At 35.1% G+C, this 20,218-nt stretch overlaps 1 protein-coding gene across 4 annotated transcripts; it reads left to right on the top strand.

Moving 5' to 3' along the window:
- Positions 1–727: 727 nt before the first annotated feature.
- On the top strand, positions 728–3,963 carry RPL15 (ribosomal protein L15). Of its 4 annotated transcripts, none has more exons than XM_081344439.1 (4): positions 728–769; positions 2,093–2,277; positions 2,639–2,775; positions 3,559–3,963. In XM_081344439.1, exons 2-4 carry the CDS (start codon positions 2,106–2,108, stop codon positions 3,862–3,864), a joined length of 615 nt encoding a protein of 204 aa, XP_081200565.1. In that variant the 5' UTR covers positions 728–769; positions 2,093–2,105; the 3' UTR covers positions 3,865–3,963. The 4 variants fall into 4 exon arrangements, with proteins under 4 accessions (XP_081200565.1, XP_081200566.1, XP_081200568.1 ...); XM_081344440.1 differs by having other exon boundaries at positions 746–870; XM_081344442.1 differs by having other exon boundaries at positions 754–774; positions 2,101–2,277.
- Positions 3,964–20,218: the final 16,255 nt, after the last annotated feature.

The following is a 20,218-nucleotide window of genomic DNA, read 5'->3' as shown; positions in this document are numbered from 1 at the left end:
CAGATTAGAAATCCAGAACCTATAAACCACCCAGAATAGAAGTTATTTTTCTCATTTCATGGTTTAAAGATAAAAGTATGCTATTGCTCTATATAACTGAACTGAGTCGATTCCTTTTTAAATTACATGACAACTCTCCTTAGAACTTAAGATTTATCCATATTTTTGGAGGAACGTGTAAAAGGTTTCTAGAACTATTTTTTTCCATTTACAAAATATAAGCTGCTTTGCAAAAAATTAATGAGACTGGAAGTTATTTTTTTCTAAAGATCAACAAATAAAAGGATTTTAAATAAAAGGGATGTTAAATATGAAAGAATTATTCTGTATTTCACTTTAACACCATGAACTTCGAATTCTGGAATAAAATTCGAATTTAATTTAAAACAAGAACTCAGCCATGACCTTCCCATCCAGCCCATTTCATAGATCGTACGAAATAAACCATCAAGATGAAAGTGTATTTCTAAAGCATTCTATCATTAATAGTAATTAAAGCAGTCCCAAAGTGTGATTAAGGAGAATCTTTTCTAGGATAATTTCCACATCTAGATGCCTTTAAATCAACATAACTTGTAAAGAACGAGCAGCCAAAAGTCACAGTGATCAATTTCATCCCATGGCGTGAAAGTCCACGCTCTAATATCATGTCTTCCCCATGAACTACATTTCCCAGCAAGCATCTGACCGCGGAGTCTTTCCTGCCCTCCTCTGTTGCAAAGCATTTTGGGAGAGAGGCCTCTTCCTTTCCGGTTTCGAGCGCTTTCTGGTAAGGTGGCTTGGGCGATTTCTGCGGACGGTGTATCCATTATCATCCTGCAGTCTGGAGGCTTTTTGCACCAATTTTGCTGCGGATTCTTACGGATCGAGGTTTGGGGAGAGAGGATGATTATGTTTTGGCAGCTGTGAAAGAAAAAGAAGGGTTTTTAGGGTCTGGTTGGCAGGATGGTGTCTTGGGCCCTATGCTACCGGGCGACATGGTCAAGTGAAAAAAGATGGAAGGATGAGAATGGAAACGAAAATAAATCTTCGAAATGCTTGGCTCCTCTGGCATCGGCGCTTTTCTTACAGCTCAGAATTATGGTGAAAATCGAGCGATGACCGACCATGCCGTCTTTGCTCAGTGCAAACCTCTGCGGGGTGGGGGGTGGGGAGGAAGGAACTCGTAAGTAGTAGGGCAGACTTATTAATTTGCTCACACACGCGCACCTCTTCCTCCTATCGTGTCCCAGGAACAACCCTGTGAGGTGGATTGGGCTAATAGAGAGTGATTGGCCCAAAGTCACCCAGCTGGCTTTAATGGCTGAGGCGGTATTTGAGCTGAAGGTTTCCTGCTTTCTAGGCTGTTGCCTTAACCATTAGGCTCCTGCACGAAACCTGAATTTCATTCAGTGGTTTTTCTATTCAAATCTGACTGATAGTCAAGAGGAGGGGACTGCTGTGAGAGTTAATGAGAATAAAAAATAGAACTGAAATAGAAAATTAAGAATAACTCCCAAATTGGCAGACTTGTTTTAAGGCTTTTTTTTAGATAGTGCCGGTAAATGATGTAAAATATTCCTCCTTGCAATATTTAGGTAGTTGCTGTCAGAAAAGGTTATCCATGCAATTGGTACAAAGCAGCAACTTACGTTTTTGAATAAAGCTAAAACCTAGAAAATTTAAGAAAATTCTACCTTGGTAAAAACAGACTTGTGTATATGATACATATGTATTCACGTGTCGTTTTGTGTGTATGGTGTACATATAGTAAGCAGTAACTGATTGAAATTGTATCATAGACATTGGCTTCAGAAGCTGATAGAAGAAGGCAAAAGTTATGACATGCAAAACAAGGGGGGCGGTTGACACATTTATCTGTAGGACTGAAATTAAAATCATTTTTATGAGTATGTGCCTTCTTACCAGCACATTAGCAGAAAAAAAACATGGCATCCAAAGAATAATGGCATATTTTTTATGGATTTACTTACTAGTTAGTTTCATGGAGTTTTTATTTTTAGATACTTAAGAGCATTATTCTTTTAAAAGAGTCCTTTTTAGTACATGCCTTAAAGTAATATGATGTAACATAATTCTGTATTTTCTTTAGTAGGTAAGTCATAATGGGTGCCTACAAGTATATCCAAGAACTATGGAGGAAGAAGCAGTCTGATGTAATGCGTTTCCTCCTGCGTGTCCGTTGCTGGCAATATCGCCAGTTATCGGCACTTCATCGAGCTCCTCGCCCAACCAGACCAGACAAAGCCCGCAGGCTGGGATATAAAGCCAAGCAAGGTAATGGGAATATTTAAAAAGTTTTCTTGCTCTATATGTTTTATTGCATGCTTACTACATACATGGAGAGAAAAAAACCTGATCTGATACAATGCTCACTACAGGGATTATTATTATAAATTAACTGGCACCTAGCTATACATCCAGAGGATAAACTGCAGGAAACATCTGAAAAGTCAAGTTGATGGAAAGAAAACTTAAGTAAAACAGCAAATCTTAAGATTTTCTTTTGTCTGTATTATGTGAATCTAATTTCTGGTTGGGGTTTTTTTTTTTGTGCTGTAAATCATCTTGAGATAACAAAATGGACATATGTGGATCAAAAATACGGAATAGCCAGATGTTGTTTTTTCTGTTGTAGGTTATGTCATCTATCGCATCAGAGTTCGTCGTGGTGGTCGTAAACGTCCAGTTCCTAAGGGTGCTACTTATGGAAAGCCTGTGCATCATGGTGTGAACCAGCTGAAATTTGCCCGGAGTCTGCAGTCTGTAGCAGAAGTAAGTAAATCTGGAGAAGAACCATGTGAAATTTTAGAAGTCTGTGATCTATAGCATAGTATATATAATATAAATTATACTATAGTAATATTACAATGTAATGTAGTCTAGCATGTATTAAACTACTAAGTTCAAGTAATGAAAATATTCCTAAGTGACTAATAGTGATGGTGTAGTGTTTCTAATACTAGGTAGAATGTCTCTTTTATTTATAAACAATACTGTGATAAATAACTATGTATATAGCAGTACAGAAATAAATTGGAAATAAGATTAGAAATGGATTTAATTAAGTCAATTATTGGTGGGTTGAATTAGATTTTAAGGGTTATCTGTATTTCTTATTTTTTCAGGAAACATGGTTAATTTAAATGCTATGTTATCATAGCTCACATGCGAACTCTCCCCTAAACGCAAAATTCTGGCTTGTGGGCAAACCAATATGTTTTTAATTATACAGAAAACCACATTGAGCAAATGAATGTTTGTGGGAGGCTGACATTATTGAAGCAGCATTGTTTAGGAATGATAGAATAGCTATTGCTAATATCTGAGTAAAGCAACTGATCAAAGCATAGCACCTGTGGAATCAAAATATTCAGAGCTGGGAAAACATGAGAGATGGCCACTGAGAAAATGAAATACATGTAAAGAAAGGAAATATTAAATTACCTGTAAGTACTTTAGTCTTTAAATGCTGTTTCTTTTACGTCATGTTTTTCAATCTGATTTCACTTGTATGCTATATATACAGATACATATATTTAAACTTTTATTTTCTAGGAGCGTGCTGGCCGACACTGTGGAGCCTTAAGAGTGCTGAATTCTTACTGGGTGGGTGAGGATTCCACATACAAGTTCTTTGAGGTCATTCTGATTGATCCTTTCCACAAAGCTATCAGGCGCAATCCAGATACGCAATGGATCACCAAACCAGTTCACAAACACAGAGAGATGCGTGGGCTGACCTCCGCTGGCAGGAAGAGCCGTGGCCTTGGCAAGGGCCACAAGTTCCATCACACAATCGGTGGATCGCGTCGTGCTGCATGGAGACGACATAATACTTTGCAGCTTCATCGTTATCGCTGATCCTTTTCATGGAGACAGCATAACACTTTGCAGCTTCATCATCGCTGATCCTTTTGATTTTGAATTTATCACAATAAAAAGTCAGATTTTACATTTACATTGTTTTGTGTAGTCATTGAGGTGAAATTGGAATAAAGAGGTTGAATTAAAGGGTTCTCACAACTGCTTCTCATCAATAAATGTGTTGAATATGCAACAGAAACTCGCTTGTTTTTATTTTAATTTTGATTCTAAATTTTGAAAAAAGTTGAAAATAAAATCTGCATGAATTGGGGGGGGAAATGCCATGTAAGCAAATAGCAAATTTTGGAATTAAATTTAAATTATTCCAAAAGTGATTAATGAAGATTGATATAAATTTACTTCATTAGAGGTTCAGCTCTATTTTGTAATAATTTATACAAATTGTAATAATTTTCTGGAAGTGGAACGATTAAATATACTTTGTTCACAATGTTTTGTGAGTAGACATTAAAAATGATTAGTCAAAAGTGGTTTCATAATGTGCCACATCACGTTTAACATTACTTGCTCCTAAGCCAATAATTCATCCTTCAATTTTAATAATCTAGTCACAGTTACAGTCACAAAATGGTGAATCCCTTTAAATACAGGTAGTCATTGACTTATAACCACAATTGAGCCCAACATTTCTGTTGTTAATCAAGACATTTAAGTGAATTTTATCCTATTTTATGATCTTTCTTGCCACAGTTGTTATATTAATCAGTGCAACTGTTAAGTTACACAGTTAAGTGAATTTGGCTTCCCCCATTGACTTAACATTGCCAGAAAGATGTGAAAAGTGATCTCATAATCCAGGGACACTTGACACTCATAAATATGAGTCAGTTGCCAAGCATCTGAATTTTGATCATATGACTGGGGATGCTGCCAAAGGTTAAAAATGGTCATAACTCAATTTTCAGGGCCATTCAATGAACATAAGTTGAGAACTACCTGTATTTAAATAGAATGTTTTAGTTAAGTAGATTATTATGTAGGTGCTTTCCCTAAATTACATCTCATAACTCCCATTATTTTTTCCAAAATAGTTCACCTAATTCCAAAACAAAAATCTAAAAACCATATTGTATTTAACTTATTGACAAATGAGGAAGGGCCAAGCTGTCCCCATCCATTTGCACGGAGAACAAAATGAACAGTTAGAAAATAATACCTAAAGAGCATAGTTTGTACAGACCATCTATACTTTCCAGCTGCCCCAACACAAACAAAAGCAGCAAATTACTTGGTTACATAACAGAAAACAAATCTCATTAAAAAGGAATTGGGCAAATATCTTGGGATCGTGCTACATATGTTTTCTTGTTTCTAAGTTCTGCCTTTATACATGCTGAGATAGGTAGTTTATAAAAGCTGCACAAATATTCTACATTAATCAAATATACTTTTCTATAAAACTTCCTTCTAAGGTTTTCTTTTTCCTAAGCAAACTTAAAATTTAAGGTTTGATTTATTAGAACTCTTTTAGCAAATTAGGATTTCACACACAAAATTATGTACTCAAGCTTCAATTATATTTTCAGGATTACAAGTTTTATATAGTTTATAACAAAAAAATGCAGCTTAGTCTGACAGTTATAACACAAGAACTTATAGCTTCTAGAATTTACTAATTTCATGCTAGATTCCACTATGTTAACATAAATTGATGTTGGGAAATTATCTTTTTTTTTGTAAAAGTTTTTATTGGTTTTTCCCCCCTACATTCAGTAACAATTTATCAACAAACATGCTGTCTGAGATTACATTAGCTAATACATATTTAATTCCTAATCCGTTATTCATTCCTCTAGCCATCAATAAAATAAGTCCCAAATCTGATAATATTCCGTTTCTTCTTTTTCTTTCAGTCTCATAGTCAGTCTACCCTTCTCTGCACATTCTAGTATTTTTTTATTATTTCTTCATCTGATGGTATTCCTTCATTTTTCCAGTATTGTGCAAATATAATTATTGCCGCTTTTGTGACATGCAAAATCAAATATATACTTTATTTGTTAGTCTTTTCTGGCATTATACCTGTCGTGGAAAAAACCCAATGGAAAAGACAAGAGACAGCAACACAAACCAATAATTCTTACTTTAAGATTCAGAGGTTTATTTTTTCTAATAATTTGGAACATAGCAAGCAAAATAACACATCATCACATACATTAATAACCCATTGCAATGAGGACCAAATGGTTATAGCAAATTCCAACAGGACAGCTATAGGCCAATGGCAAATCAATCAGGTCCAGTCCCAACCTTTTATACCTTTTCTTGTTCTAAGACTGTAGTCAGACGGTCTGCTGACTTTTGCTGACTTCTGCTGACTTTTGCTGACCTCTTACCCTCTGCTCACCTACTTTCCACATATACTTTCTGCTGAACATAACTTTCCACATATACCCATGTACATTGCAGCCCACATCCATCAGCTACTTTCAGTTCCCTATTTCTCCCATGGTTATAATGCTCATGTTCCAAATATACATAAACCTATCTACTTTGCAATTTCATATTGCACAGATTACAAATAGTATGTTTGTATTGTGAAACAGTATAAAGTTCAAGTCAAAGTTTTGTTTTAAATCAATACTGTGGGGCCTATCATAGGTTTGCTCCAGCCTCATCTTGTTATATGAGGAGGAGGCTATATTTTCATCTCCCACAGTCCCTACTTCTTGTCCGTAAGGATAACACAAAACATAAGCAAAAAGATAAGATTAGAGGGATTCTGGGGTAAAGGGTCTTCAATAGCTCCAGAGGGGTATGTAAAGAAAGTATTTCATTGGGAAACACATACAACCTCAGTAGGTTTAAGACTCATAATAAGAAAATAAGGTAAAAGGTAAAGGTTCCCCCGCACATGTGTGCTAGTCGTTTCCGACTCTAGGGGCCGGTGCTCATCTCCATTTCAAAGCCGAAGAGCCAGTGCTTGTCCAAGGACATCTCTGTGGTCATGTGGCCAGCATGACCAGACGCCAAAGGCGCACGGAACACTGTTACCTTCCCACTGTAGTGGTCTCTATTTTTCTACTTGCATTTTTACGTGCGCTTTCGAACTGCTAGGTTGGCAGAAGCTGGGATGAGTAACAGGCGCTCACTCTGTTATGCAGCACTCGGGATTCGACCCGCCAAATTGCCGACCTTCTGATCGACAAGCTCAGCATCCTAACCCACTGAGCCACCGCGTCCCTGCAATAAGAAAATACAAATGCCAATAAACAACAACACAACTACAGTCCATAGAGCAGGCATGAGGTATTTCCTGATGCAGATCATTTCCTTCATGGGCCTGTGGACTTCCATTGTGTTGGACAAGATGGTATGAAGTTTTTCAATCATCTGAGGATGGCAAATTAGAGTTCACTTGGTGTTGGTGCTGTCTGGGCTGGAGATTGCATGCTGGTGGGGAGCAGAGGTTACTAGCACTTGCTCTCCTTTTGGGCAAAGCTTCAATCTTTGCCTAGATGCAGTCAGGTGATTGGGGCTTGATATCTTCCTCGCCTGGGGGTGGTACTTTCTTGCAGTGCAAAACATGCATCCAGGAAGCCCGATCTTGATACTTCACAGCAATGTTGGTGGTCAATAGAATCTGGAATGGTCCTTTTCAACGAGGAGCTAAACAATTCTTGCTAAAATACTTTAGTCAGAACCTGATCACCAATCTTCAAGGCATAACAAAGATGTAGTGGTTCCTTGGGTGGAGCAGTCCTCAGGGAAGCTGAAATATCTCAAACAAAATCTTTATAGGCGGGAACAGGGAAAGGGGAAGAAGGTAGAAGGAGAGGGAGGGGAAAATATTGTGACAGGAGCAGGGCTGCTTGCCACTGGCATGACTTGCACTGGTCTCCCGTGAATGACAGTCCATGAAAGCATTGATGAAAACTTTGCAGTAGTCCAGCATTGCATCCTTCGACATGTGGATTTCTTGTAGAGAAGCTGACAGTCTCATAAACCTCACAGATACAAACAAAATAGACACAGAATAACAGATTTTTTCCCTTACTTTACAAGTTTACTTCCCTTTTTCTAAGTTTCTCTGCTGCCATGTGTGAACCATGACCCAGTTCCTGGTACCATAGGACAAGCATTTTAACTTTATTTCTGTACTTCCTATCCTTGCAGTTTTGGCTGATATTCAACTGCTAGCTGCCTACCTAATATTAAAGCAGCTTGACATTTTCCATTTAGTATATTTTAAGCTGTTACTTTAAAGCAACAAAAATGCCATGTTCTATTAAGTGTGTTTCCTTAATATTGTACTTTAGTTTGCAATGTAAGAATTTTAGCACACTGATCTTCAATGTCCCAAATCATACTGCAAGTTCAAACAGCCCATTTCCCCTCTTTTTTTTAAGAAAAGCAGTTCAATATTGTAACCAAGCAAAAATTAAATTGAAAGAAACCGCACCCCCTTTTCCTTCCTGCCCTCCCTCAATCTTTTAAGGCAGAAAGTCCACAAGCGAAAAGAAAGAAATAGCAACTAGCAAAGGAGATGGAAACGTTGTAAAAATGGTTAAAAGATTCCACAGAAAGTTCACATGAATGGAGGCAGCATCTGAGTCAGTGTGTTTTGCCGCTAAAGCTTCTGAGAGATTTATGCAGGGCTGAAAGGCATGAAAGCAGGATCCCCTTCCAGACTGGGAACTTCCCATTGCTTAGCAAAAAGCCGTAGAAGAGATCGAAAGCAAATAGCCTCGTAAAGAAAGTAAAGGTAAATGCATGAATTGTTGTTGTTATACGACTCCACATCCATTCATGCCAAAAAATGTTTGTGGTAATGCTTATGTTATTTCTCAACCCACCATACCCACCTTCTTTTAAGGCAGAAAGCCCATAAGTAACAAATAGCAAAAAGGGCAGAAAGAATTGTTTGAAAGACTACACAGAATTTCCACCCCCTATTTCCATTCAGCATTCCTCTAACTAGTTATCCCTTTTCTTTTTCTTTCTCCTAAGTAAATCACATGCTTTTTTTCCCTTTCTCCCTGTCATAAGTCCTGCCCAGCTCCGAGCAAGTGCCCCTGACGCTAGTGATGTTGAGCTGGCCATGCCCACCCAGTAGACCACGCCCATGCCAGCCACACCCACCCAGTGGGCCACGCCCATCCGGCACTTGACAATAAATAAGTGGGGTTTGGGTTGCAGTTTGGGCACTCGGTCTCAAAAAGGTTCGCCACTACGGCTATATGTTATTGATGACATCTTGTGGCGAAACTTGGTACAGCAAGTAAATCTTTTTCCTGTTGTGAGAGCTGACTGAATAATAGAGCTGTCCTTGACATTACTTTTAAAGATAAGTGTGGGAACACCTGGCACTGAAAACAACTCTTTTGGAGGTGGATAATCATTGACTTTTATTAAAATAGCCTCCATGGAAGATTTAGCTGCAAACAATGAAATGGATGAATATATCCCACCCTTGATTATAAACTGATACTGGACACGATTTTGGCAATGACAGAGCAAATTAAAGCCAAACTGCAAGAAAAATCTGACAACTTAAAGCCACCAAATCAAACACTGACTTTAAATGAGGAAATGACAATCCAAAAGGAAATAGAAGAAGTGGAAACTAACAATAAAATAGGAGATTTCAAAGAACAACAAATGTAACCTACAGAGAACCTTAAAGTCCAAATTTCAATGTCAATTACAAAACTTACAACTCAAAAAGCAATAACACCTGAAGAAAGCAATACTAAGAGTGAAGACACTAAAGGCCTTCAAATACACTTTGTTGAGAATTTAGCTAATCAAAAGACAACCATAACACCAGCTACTACTTTCTATCTAATCCAGATGGAATTGGAAGAAGAAAAAGACGACTGATCTAATGACAACTATATTACATCAATCATCAAAAGGTGAACTATTAAAGCAAAACTTCAGTGGTTACAAAGGGGACACTTTCTTTGGAAAACTGACATTGGGATACACTCCCTGGATTCAAATAAGGGGTATAGAAAGAAAGGGAGATACATTTGAGAATTTAAAGATGCCAAAAGGGAAGCCTGATTGGCACAAAAGGAAGGCAAGAGTTAGATTTAAAAAAACTGAACTTGTTCCTTTTTTGGGATTCCTAAAGATAGAGTATAAAATATCTTTTAATAGATTAAGGGGAATCTCTAAAAAATATAACTGATTTTACATTTAGGTTTTAGATCTGTAAGGGAAAACAAAATTAAACTTTTAGAATATAATTCTGAACTATATTATAGAATTTGGAATGATATATCAAAAGATAGTATTTTAACAATTGATGTACGGTTAAGATGACATAGAATATATTACTTGTAATGATATAGATAGAAACTCATTTTGTATTTAATTTTTAAAAGAAAGTTATTAGAATCGATATATATTATAAAATTTGGAAAGATATAAGATATTTTGATATAAGTGGTGAATTGTTAAGATAATAAATAGATGATATTGGTAAAAAATAAGAATGTTTTGAAATGAATAATGTAAGTTTTGTAGACAGGATAATTGCTTTTTTGAAAGAGGGAAATGTGGGTCACCCCAAAGTAAGCTTTCTTTCATTTAGTATAGGCTACCTTAGATTACTTCATTGCAATTGGGTAAAACCTAAAAACAGGATATTGATATGTATTAGTGAAAATATATTGAAAATTCTTTTAATTGACTAGGTCACAATTAGAAACGTATTAATTTGACTAATTTGACTTTATAATAACTAAGGGAAGTGGAGAGGGAATTTTTGTTGATGTAACCTGAGCTATGTACAAATAACTTGTTATTTGATATTGTTTACTTTTGATTACCCAACCACCGTATTGCTTCACAAATATTTGAATGTAAATAATATAAAATTAATAAAACGTATAATAAAAAAATTATACTTTTTCTTAGTTTTTCATCAGAAGTTAATGTCTTATCAAACACAGTTTCTTCCTTGTAAAATCCATACATCTTTATCACATCTAGATTGCATTTGTAAATGAGCCCACCATGTTAGATTGATACCGTTTCTTTTCAGTCCTGCCATTTCTCCAAATTGTTCTATCTTTCCCAATAGTTTAGGAATCCTCTCCAAAGGTTCTTCTAAAATAAATACCAAATAATCAGCAAATGCTTGCAATTTATATGTTTTGCTTTTTATTTCTAGTCCTTTAATTTCTATATTTTGTCTAATATTTCTATTTAAAACTTCCAGAGTGAAAATAAATAACAATGGAGATAATGGACATCCTTGCCTTGTGCCTTTTCTTATCTTAAAGTTCTCGGTATAGTTTCCATTCACAATCAATTTTGCTGTTTGTTTATGGTATATTGTTTTTATCAAGTTTATCAAGTTCTGTTCAAAGTCCATTATTTGTAATTACTGAATCATAAATTGCCAGGAAACATTATCAAATGCCTTTTGGCCATTTAGAAATATTAGTGCCAATTGTTTCCCTGGGTGTAATTCAAAATATTCTAATACATCCATTATCACTCTTAAATTATTTTTAATTGGTCTCTTTGGCAAAAAACCATTTTGGTCTGAATGTAGAAATTCAGTTAAGAATCTTTTCAGTCTCTCTGCCATTATTGAAGTAAACATTTTATAATCCACATTTAGTAACGATATCAGTCTATAATTTTTTATCTGTGTCAAATCTGAGTCTTCTTTTGGTATTAAGGTAATATTTCCTCTTATCCATGTATTTGGGAGCTTGGCCTCCAACAAAAGTTCATTGCAAATGTTCACTTAGTATATCTTGAAAAGCTTTATATAACTCCGCCGGTAGTCCATCTGGTGTTTCCTCATTTTTTTGTCTTCTTATAGCCTCTGTTCTTTCCATCATTGCTATTTTTTCCTCTAACATATTCTTACAGGTTTCTGAAATTTTTGGAAGGTTATTTTCTTCCAAATATTGGATCATTCTCTCTTGTGGAATTTCTTCTATGTCATACCGTTTCTTGTAATATTCTTTAATTATGTTTTTTATTTCTTCATTTTTAAATTGTAAGCAACCTTTTTCATCTACTAACTTAGTTATCATTTTCTTCTCTTTTTTTAAGTTTATAAGCTAATCATCTTCCTGGTTTATTTGCATTTTCAAAAAAAATAGTTTTGCTCTTTTTATTTGCTGTGCCAATTTTTCTGAATCCAGATTTAGTTTGTGTTTTATTGTTTCCATTTCTCTTTTCAGAATCTTCTTTTGCGGATTCATTTGTAGTTCTGATTCTAGTTTTTCAAATTTTTCTTTTAATAGTACATATTGCTATCTTTTCTGTTTATTTGGTTTGTGGTTTTTTTGCCATGTATGTTATAGCTATACCTCTAAAGTATGCTTTGGCTGTATCCCATACATTTTGTAATGTTGTGTCTTCTTTTTTGTTTTCTTTGAAGAAAAACTTCATTTCTTTTTTTTTACTAATTCTATACATTCTCTTTCTTTTAATATAGATTGGTTCAAAGTCTATCTTGATTTTTTTTGTATTCCTCTCCATGTCACTTTTAAAGAGTTGTGATCTGCCCATGTACCTGGTTCTATTTCAATTTCCTGCATATTTATCCTCAGTTCAGATGTCATCCAGATCATATCTATTTTGGACCAGGATTTTTGGCTGTTTGAATAAAATGTATATTGTAATTTTCCTAGATTAATTTCCCTCCAAACATTTTGTATCCAATTTCTTCTATCATATTAAAAGAGGTGTTAGGTAATCTTCCAGTTTTTCCTGTTTTACTACTTTTATAGTCTTTTGTCCCATCTACTATCACATTAAAGCCTCCTACTAAACAAATATTTTGGTACTCCATTTCTATTATTTCTCTATGGAGATTTTGATAGAATTTTTCCTGGTTATTATTTGGTGCACAGATTACTACTAACAATGTTTGCTTTTGATGTAAGTATATTTCTACCATCACAATTCTTCTGGACAAAACATTTTAGAATCTATTGTCTCTTTAATATATGCAGCAACACCTCTTTTTTCTGTTGTGCTGATGCATAATAAAGTTTCCCAATTTTGGGGTATTCCAACAGTTTATAATATTATTTTTTTATATGTGTCTCTTGCAAAAAAATTATACCTATATTTAATTTCTGTAGTTTTCTAAAAATTTTGTTTCTTTTTGATGGGGAGTTTAGTCCATTTATATTTACTGAAAAAATTCCATTTTCTTTCTCCATTTCAATTATTTGTATTTAGGTCTAGTCGATCTCATGATCCTCTGTTCTCTGGCAGTTTCTTCACTCTCTTGATCAAATTTCTCTTTCTGTTCTCCTGTTTGTATAATTACTTCTTCAGTTGCTTCTTCTCATTGTTTCTGTTCTGTTCTCTCCTCTTGTCGATGTTGCACTCCTTCATCTAAGAATGTTTGATTTCTTTCATCAAAATCCTCTGCTTTCCAAACTGAATCCAACGGTATTTTGTATTATTCCAGTTGATTAAAATCCCTTCTGGCATTAACCATCTAAAATTTATGCCTTTTGCAATCAGCTTTGTAGTTAAGAAATGATATTGTCTTCAAGTATCTCTTACTCTCTTAGGTATCTGCTTTAAGATCACAATTTCTTTATTTTTGTATTATAATGGTTCGTCTCTAACTTTTCCCAGTATTTCATCTCTTGTTGTTTTCTTTATAAATCTTACACGCACTTCTCTACGTATTTCTCTAGTTTGTATTTCCTTGCATAGCTTGAATTCATTTGAAATATACTGCTCAAAAAATAAAGGGAACACTTAAACAACATAATGTACTGTATTTCATAGTAGGGTGTCTTATCTTGTGTTCCCTTTGTTTTTTTGAGCAGTATATTTCATCTATCTCCACTTGCATCTCTGCTCTGTCTGCTTTCAAAGCCTCTGCCAGGAGATCAATAATCCCAATTACTATATTTTCTTCTCTGTCTTCAAGAATATTTTGAAATCTTAAGTAGTGTTCCGCTTTCTCCATTTCTAAGATCGCCACCGCTCCTTCTAGATTTTGATTTGCTTGGCCCGCAAAGTGGTTTCATGTGGCCCACAAAGCCATCCTGGAAACAGTGAGGGAACGGCCCCCTCTGCCTTGGCCCTGGCCCAGAGACCCTCCTTCTGCCAGAGACCCTCAGATCTGTCCCACTCCTGCCCAGGCCCCCATAGGCACCCTTGATGCCAATGTTGTAGAGCTGGCCACGCCCACCCAGTAGGCCATACGCACTCTAGCTATGCCCACCCAGTAGGCCATGCCCACCCTGGCCATACCCACCCGGCCCCTTGAGGGCAACCACAATGCTGATGTGGCCCTCAATGAAATTGAGTTTGACACCCCTGTTTTAGAGGGTTTCTTCAGTCCGTCTGGATCGACCGCCGTCTGGTCTGGACTCCTGAGGCATCCTTCCTTCTCTGTTGCCCCTCCAGGGCAACTTTCTGACTCCTTGGGGTCGCCGGGCAGAATGAAATCAGGCTAAGAAGTCGGAGCCCCAGCTTCTTCCACCCATTTCATTGAATGCCAAACCAGAAGTCTGGGAAATTATCTTTCTATACTAAATTGATCTCTATTGATCTCTATACTAAAAATCTAAATTGATCTCTATACTAAAAATCTCTATTACAGATTGTATTATTTTATGAAAATGCAGAAAAACAATTCAGTTTCACCAATTTATAAAACAAATCATTTCCATTGCTTGAAAACTAAGGAAGTTTATATTTAATGTAGAGGAATAATGTTTCACACCTAAGACTAACAATAAGGTAGGATATTAAAAGCAGCACAGTGGCAGAAAAAGATATATCCAGAATAACTTAACAACTGTATACTCCACCTAACATGATTGTGACATATTCAGTGTTTAAAATACAATCTTTTTCTATATTGCATTTTTATTATTAAAATATTCATTTTCCTTTTATGCAGAAAACTGCATAGGCCAAAGCTGCTATGCTCATATGTATAAGTTGCCAAAGCTTTCATTAAATATTTCTAATAAATCATATAATTTTAATCTTGCTTAATGTTTGATAATATATTAATAAAATCAAAGTACTTTTAATGAAGAGCTGAATAGAATGAGGGACATGCCCAATCATTAGAAAATATACAGACTTGTTAAATCAATTGCAGAAATCCTTCTGCCTGATCATTTTCAGTTGAGGATTCAACATTATATAATAAAAATGAATTATAACTTAAAATTTGATAGCAACTTTTTAATATAAAGGGGATCAGTTTTATTCAGCATATAATCAGGTTCAAAATAATTCAAATAACTAGCTATTGTAAGATAAACTTTTATACCTCATTTGTTTAAGTTATTATTCTTGATATACTGGTTGGGCATCAGCGTTTTAGCAAGCCACAAAAGTACCCAAGAATCATGAATCCAAGAATATATTCCCATTTCAAACTGATGAAAACAGCAATTTTTATGAGATAGTTTTCTTGTAATTTTCTTGACTTGAACATAAGAACTGAAATAGTGTCTATTGTGTACATAATAACAAACCCTGCTCAAACATCAAAGAAATGTACAAAAAAAGAAAAAAGAAAAATAGTACTTATGTTGATCAGTACTTTTACAATGCCTGCAAGCCATGACTTGCAAAATGTAATGGCTGAGTTCACACATACTATAATTTAAAAACAAAGTATATTTTGATCTAATGCAATTGTACCCATGTCCATCTGTTTCATATGCTTCACTTACATTTCCAAGCATAGGCAACAACATGCAATGAAATGTAAACGGTTATATCACTGTTGTTAGGCATGCTTATATTTGAAATTAGTGATAAATTTCCAGACTGCCAACCAAAAGAGAATGAAATGGACTATGGTGTGCAGATCTTGCTGGTAAAGCAATTTTTTTTCTGAACTGTTTTACGTGACACAACAATGAAGAACAAGTATCAGTTGACAAGACAAATAACTTCTAAACCTGTCACTGCATGACTTTTTATTTAATTCAGTTGGCAATATATCTTCATTTGGATTTTTTTTAAAAAGTAGGGACATACAAAACTGAATTACTGTCTGTCCTAGATTTTATGAGAATATATGAGAATTTTCTATTTTTCTTCTGGAATGTGTGGATCCACATCATCATCAAGTCAGTGAATTTTGAACACAACTAAAAATACATATATCATTTGTAAATATATTAGTGACATGATTGCCTTGGTATATGTTAATTTATCTTAATATTACTTACTAATTTTACAAAATTTGAGCTGTGATGCCAGCTATTATTTTTACCAATGAATAAGTGATATGTTATAAAAAAATTGTCAAATCTGATTTCTGGTCATTTGTTTTTTCTAGAAGTTAGTACACCTATTTATAAAGGTGTGCTAACTTATAGCATACCTTTAAAATCTTCATTAATTTTTTTAAATCAAACTCAGCAAAGTTAGCAGCAGTTTAGTGCATTACAATTCTAATTCTAATTGGATCAGTTTGAACAAATATAATTATTTAACATACATAATAGTTCGGCTAAACATAGGAATAGCAATACCGCTATATAGTGCTTTACAGCACTCACTAAGTGGTTTACAAAGTCAGCATATTGTTCCCAATAATCTGAGTCCTCATTTTACCAACCTCAGAAAGATGGAAGGCTGAATCAACCTTGAGCAGCTCACAATCAAACTCCGGGAATGAGCAGTGAGTTAGCCTGCAGTACTGCATTCTAACCACTGCACCACCACAGCTCTACATAAAGTAAATATGTTTGGTATTGAATTAACAATATATCAATCAATGATGACTTTTGTTCAGAGTTATTATTTGGGTTAGAAAGGTTTATTTTCAGGAATTTCAGCTTCTGTGAATATACAGTATAATTCAGATACAGGATGTGCTCAATTAATAACTACAATTGAATCCAAAATTGCTGTTGCTTAAGCAAGACAATTGTTAAGTCAGTTTTGACCCATTTGACCTTTTAACATCTATTGTTACAGAATCAATCAGCAATGTTAATGTAATGCACAGATAAAGAGGATTCCTAACCTGATGTTGTACTGAGCCTCTCAGTTCTTTAAACCAGCCCTGCCTTTATATTCCTTAATATTGCAAGTTTACATTTTAATATTTAGTAAAATGTTAGATATACAAATGGAATATTACATGAATGCATTTTTATATATTTTTGTATGTATTTTTGTTTGGTCAAAAAGACTCAAAGGCTGGTCAATTATATTAGTAATATGATTTTGCCTTCTCTTGACAGAGGAAGATAACTAAATTCAGAATATTCACATTCTAATTATCAATTGCTAAAAAGTTTAAAAACTGTCAGATTTTAATGTACTGTATCTTTCAAATATAGAGACCACCCATCTCACACAGAGATCAATATTAAAAGATATAAAACCCATAGCATCCCAATAGTCCCATATTACACCCCTCCTGCGTGAGCTGCATTGGTTACCGGTTGCTCTCCGGGTGAGATTTAAGGTGCTGGTTCTTACCTATAAAGCCCTTCATGGCTTAGGCCCGGGGTACCTGCAGGACCGTCTGCTGCCAGGAACGACTTCCCATCGCCCTGTGCGCTCACACAGAGAGGGCCTCCTCAGGGTGCCATTGGCCAGACAATGTCGGCTGGCGACCCCTAGGGGGAGGACCTTCTCTGTGGGGGCACCTGCCCTGTGGAATCAGCTCCCCGTGGAGCTCCGGATGGCCCCGGACCTCCGGTTCTTCCGTCGTGACCTCAAGACACTTCTTTTCCAACAGGCCGACCTGGACTGATGATAAGGGGTTTTAATATGATTTTAACGTTTTATTGGTTTTAGTTGGGGTGAGGTATAGTTTAATTTCCTCTTAATATTTGTATCCTATTTGTATTTTATTGTTGTTAGCCGCCCTGAGTCCTTCGGGAGATAGGACGGCATATAAGTCCAAATAAATAAATAAATAAATAAATAGACCTCACCACTATGTTTAAGGAAAGGGACCAAATCTAACAATTGACCTGTTGTTCTCCAGAATCTTAGGATTGTGTCAAATGACAAAAAATCCCATCCTAGTTTCCTATCTTGTTACCAGGGACATAGCTGGGAAAATAGTAATAGACAATCTCTAGAAATATAACTATGTTAACCACATAACTAACATTTTGTTATGAAGCAAATTATAATGAAATACTAGTTTTCATATGCAAACAAGGTAACTTCTAAAAATAAGATACCTTATATAAATTTAGAAATATTCTGCCATTAATGGCACACAAGTAACTTTGAGTTTTAAAAGGAAGGCTATGCTAATAGCAAGAGTGGAGTCAGGATTTTTCTCAGAAAAATTAAGATAATAGTTAGGTTTGTTTCAGTTGGACTCTTCAAATATTAATCAGTAATTGATAAACTAAAAGAATGAAAGCTTTGCTCAGACTAGTTTTGCTTTATTCAGATCCCTCCACAAGCATAAATCAAACAAGAAGAATTGCAAAATAATTGGTGCAAGGGATCTGCATTCTATTTCGCTGAACCCAGAATAAACCCTGGAAACAAATGCATATCGAGACAAAGAATATTAATTCCTTTGTTCTATGAGGCAGCACAAATTTGCTCAGCCTCTGTATCTGATCACTACTCTGCTAAGCTAGTTAAGCTAGTCAGTCTAGCTATTCTAACAATCTGCAAGTACAAACTAAGATTCAGTGGTTAGTTGATTTACTCTGATGAGAAAAACATCCATAAGCATTGTCCCTAATACTTGTATGGAGTAAATTCCAAGGCTAGTGAGGAAGACAAACCTGTTGGATTTAGCCTTCTAATTGAGCCTGATCTGAGGAAGTACTGTATGGCAATGGAGAATGTCCAGAAAAGTTTTACTTGCAAGGAACATTGCTAATAATACAATTGATATGTGAATAATTAATTAGTGAAGATAACAAATTGTATTTCTACTGCAAATATTTCTTGTCAGTGAAGTAAGTCATTTTGTAACGATACTATGACAGAGAGATGACAAAGTACTTAATTGAATTGAAAGAATGACACCTTTTTAATGTTCTAAAAATGGTATTTTGCAATCCACACACAAAAAGTTCATTAAGAACCCATGTGGGTTGTTCTTTAACCAAGCACACTTTAATCAAGCACAATAGCCAACTCAATGCCTCTGAAGTGCTTACAAGACAGAGAAATACCCCTTGCTATCAACATTTCTCTTCAGCTGGCATTTAAGCAGGCACTGCTGTCACTAGACGATCTGGTGACCAGCATTCTAAGAGAACTTCTTTCTCCCTGTCCACTTTCTCCGTACTAAGTGTGACTTTATTCACCTCAATCGTGTTCCACCTTGTCTTTTCACTATTTCAGCCCACAATAGTCCTTTCTATATAAAGAGTTTAAGTGCACTTTGCCCTCATATACAACTTTTCTAGTTCTGTTGTGTTATATGGCAAGCATAACTATACAGGAATGCCAACATCCTTACATTTGTAAAAGGACATTTTCCAATCTTTGCGGTTTTATTTTTTACTCTCTTAATTATCTCTAACAACTTGCCCTAGTGCATACTGTGTTAACATCTTCACTATGCTCTCCACTATGATCCCAATATCTTTTTCTCCATTAATTTCAGACAGCTCACTGTACATAAGAAGTTAGGAAGGGAATGTTCTAAATCTTAAATGTAGATTATATGTAATCAATATTTGCCATTTGTTTGACTATTGACTCAATTGAAAGAAATCTCATTTTTTACTACCTTGAAAAATACTTATCTGCTTATTTGGTCAGCTCACTGCATTTCCTTAAACCAAGATAGTTTATGAACAAGTAAAGGTATTGGTTCAAAGGCACCTTTTTGGTTGCAAAAAATGTCTATTACTAACATTTCCAACATTACTAACACAAAGTACAGAATTAGATACAAATGGGAATGGCATAATACAAGCTTAATAATTTTATTATGTGTTAACATTAACATGATTTTTTATGCTTATCCAATATCCAATATTTATTCTATTGGTATATTGTTTAATAAGAGATGGTGGGGATCAGTAAGTATCTTCAAACAATGTTTCTTTCTTAAATTGTTTTATTATATTATTATAAAACAGAAGTGATATTTTATATTATTTAGGAATAGTGGTGTTTATACCATATTGACTAGAGATTATTAACTCTTATGTTAAACTTAAACTTTGAAAGATAAAAAGAAGTTTGTATAATATTAGCTATCTTTTCTAAAATTCAATGTTAAAGAAAATGTTGCTTCAAAGCTAATGTAGCATTAATAAACAACTGCAAAATATTTCAGTCTGAATAGAACAGAACAGAACAGAGCTGGAAGGGACATTGGAGATCTTCTAGTCCAGCCCCCAGATCAAGCAGGACAACCTATACCACCTCAGACAAGTGATTGTCTAGCTTTTGTTTGTTATAC

The sequence above is a fragment of the Vipera berus genome (assembly GCF_964194415.1).
Source record: "Vipera berus genome assembly, chromosome: Z".
NCBI lineage: Eukaryota > Metazoa > Chordata > Lepidosauria > Squamata > Viperidae > Vipera > Vipera berus.
The sequence above is the reverse complement of the archived record's forward strand: the minus strand, read 5'-3'. Positions and strand labels throughout refer to the sequence as shown.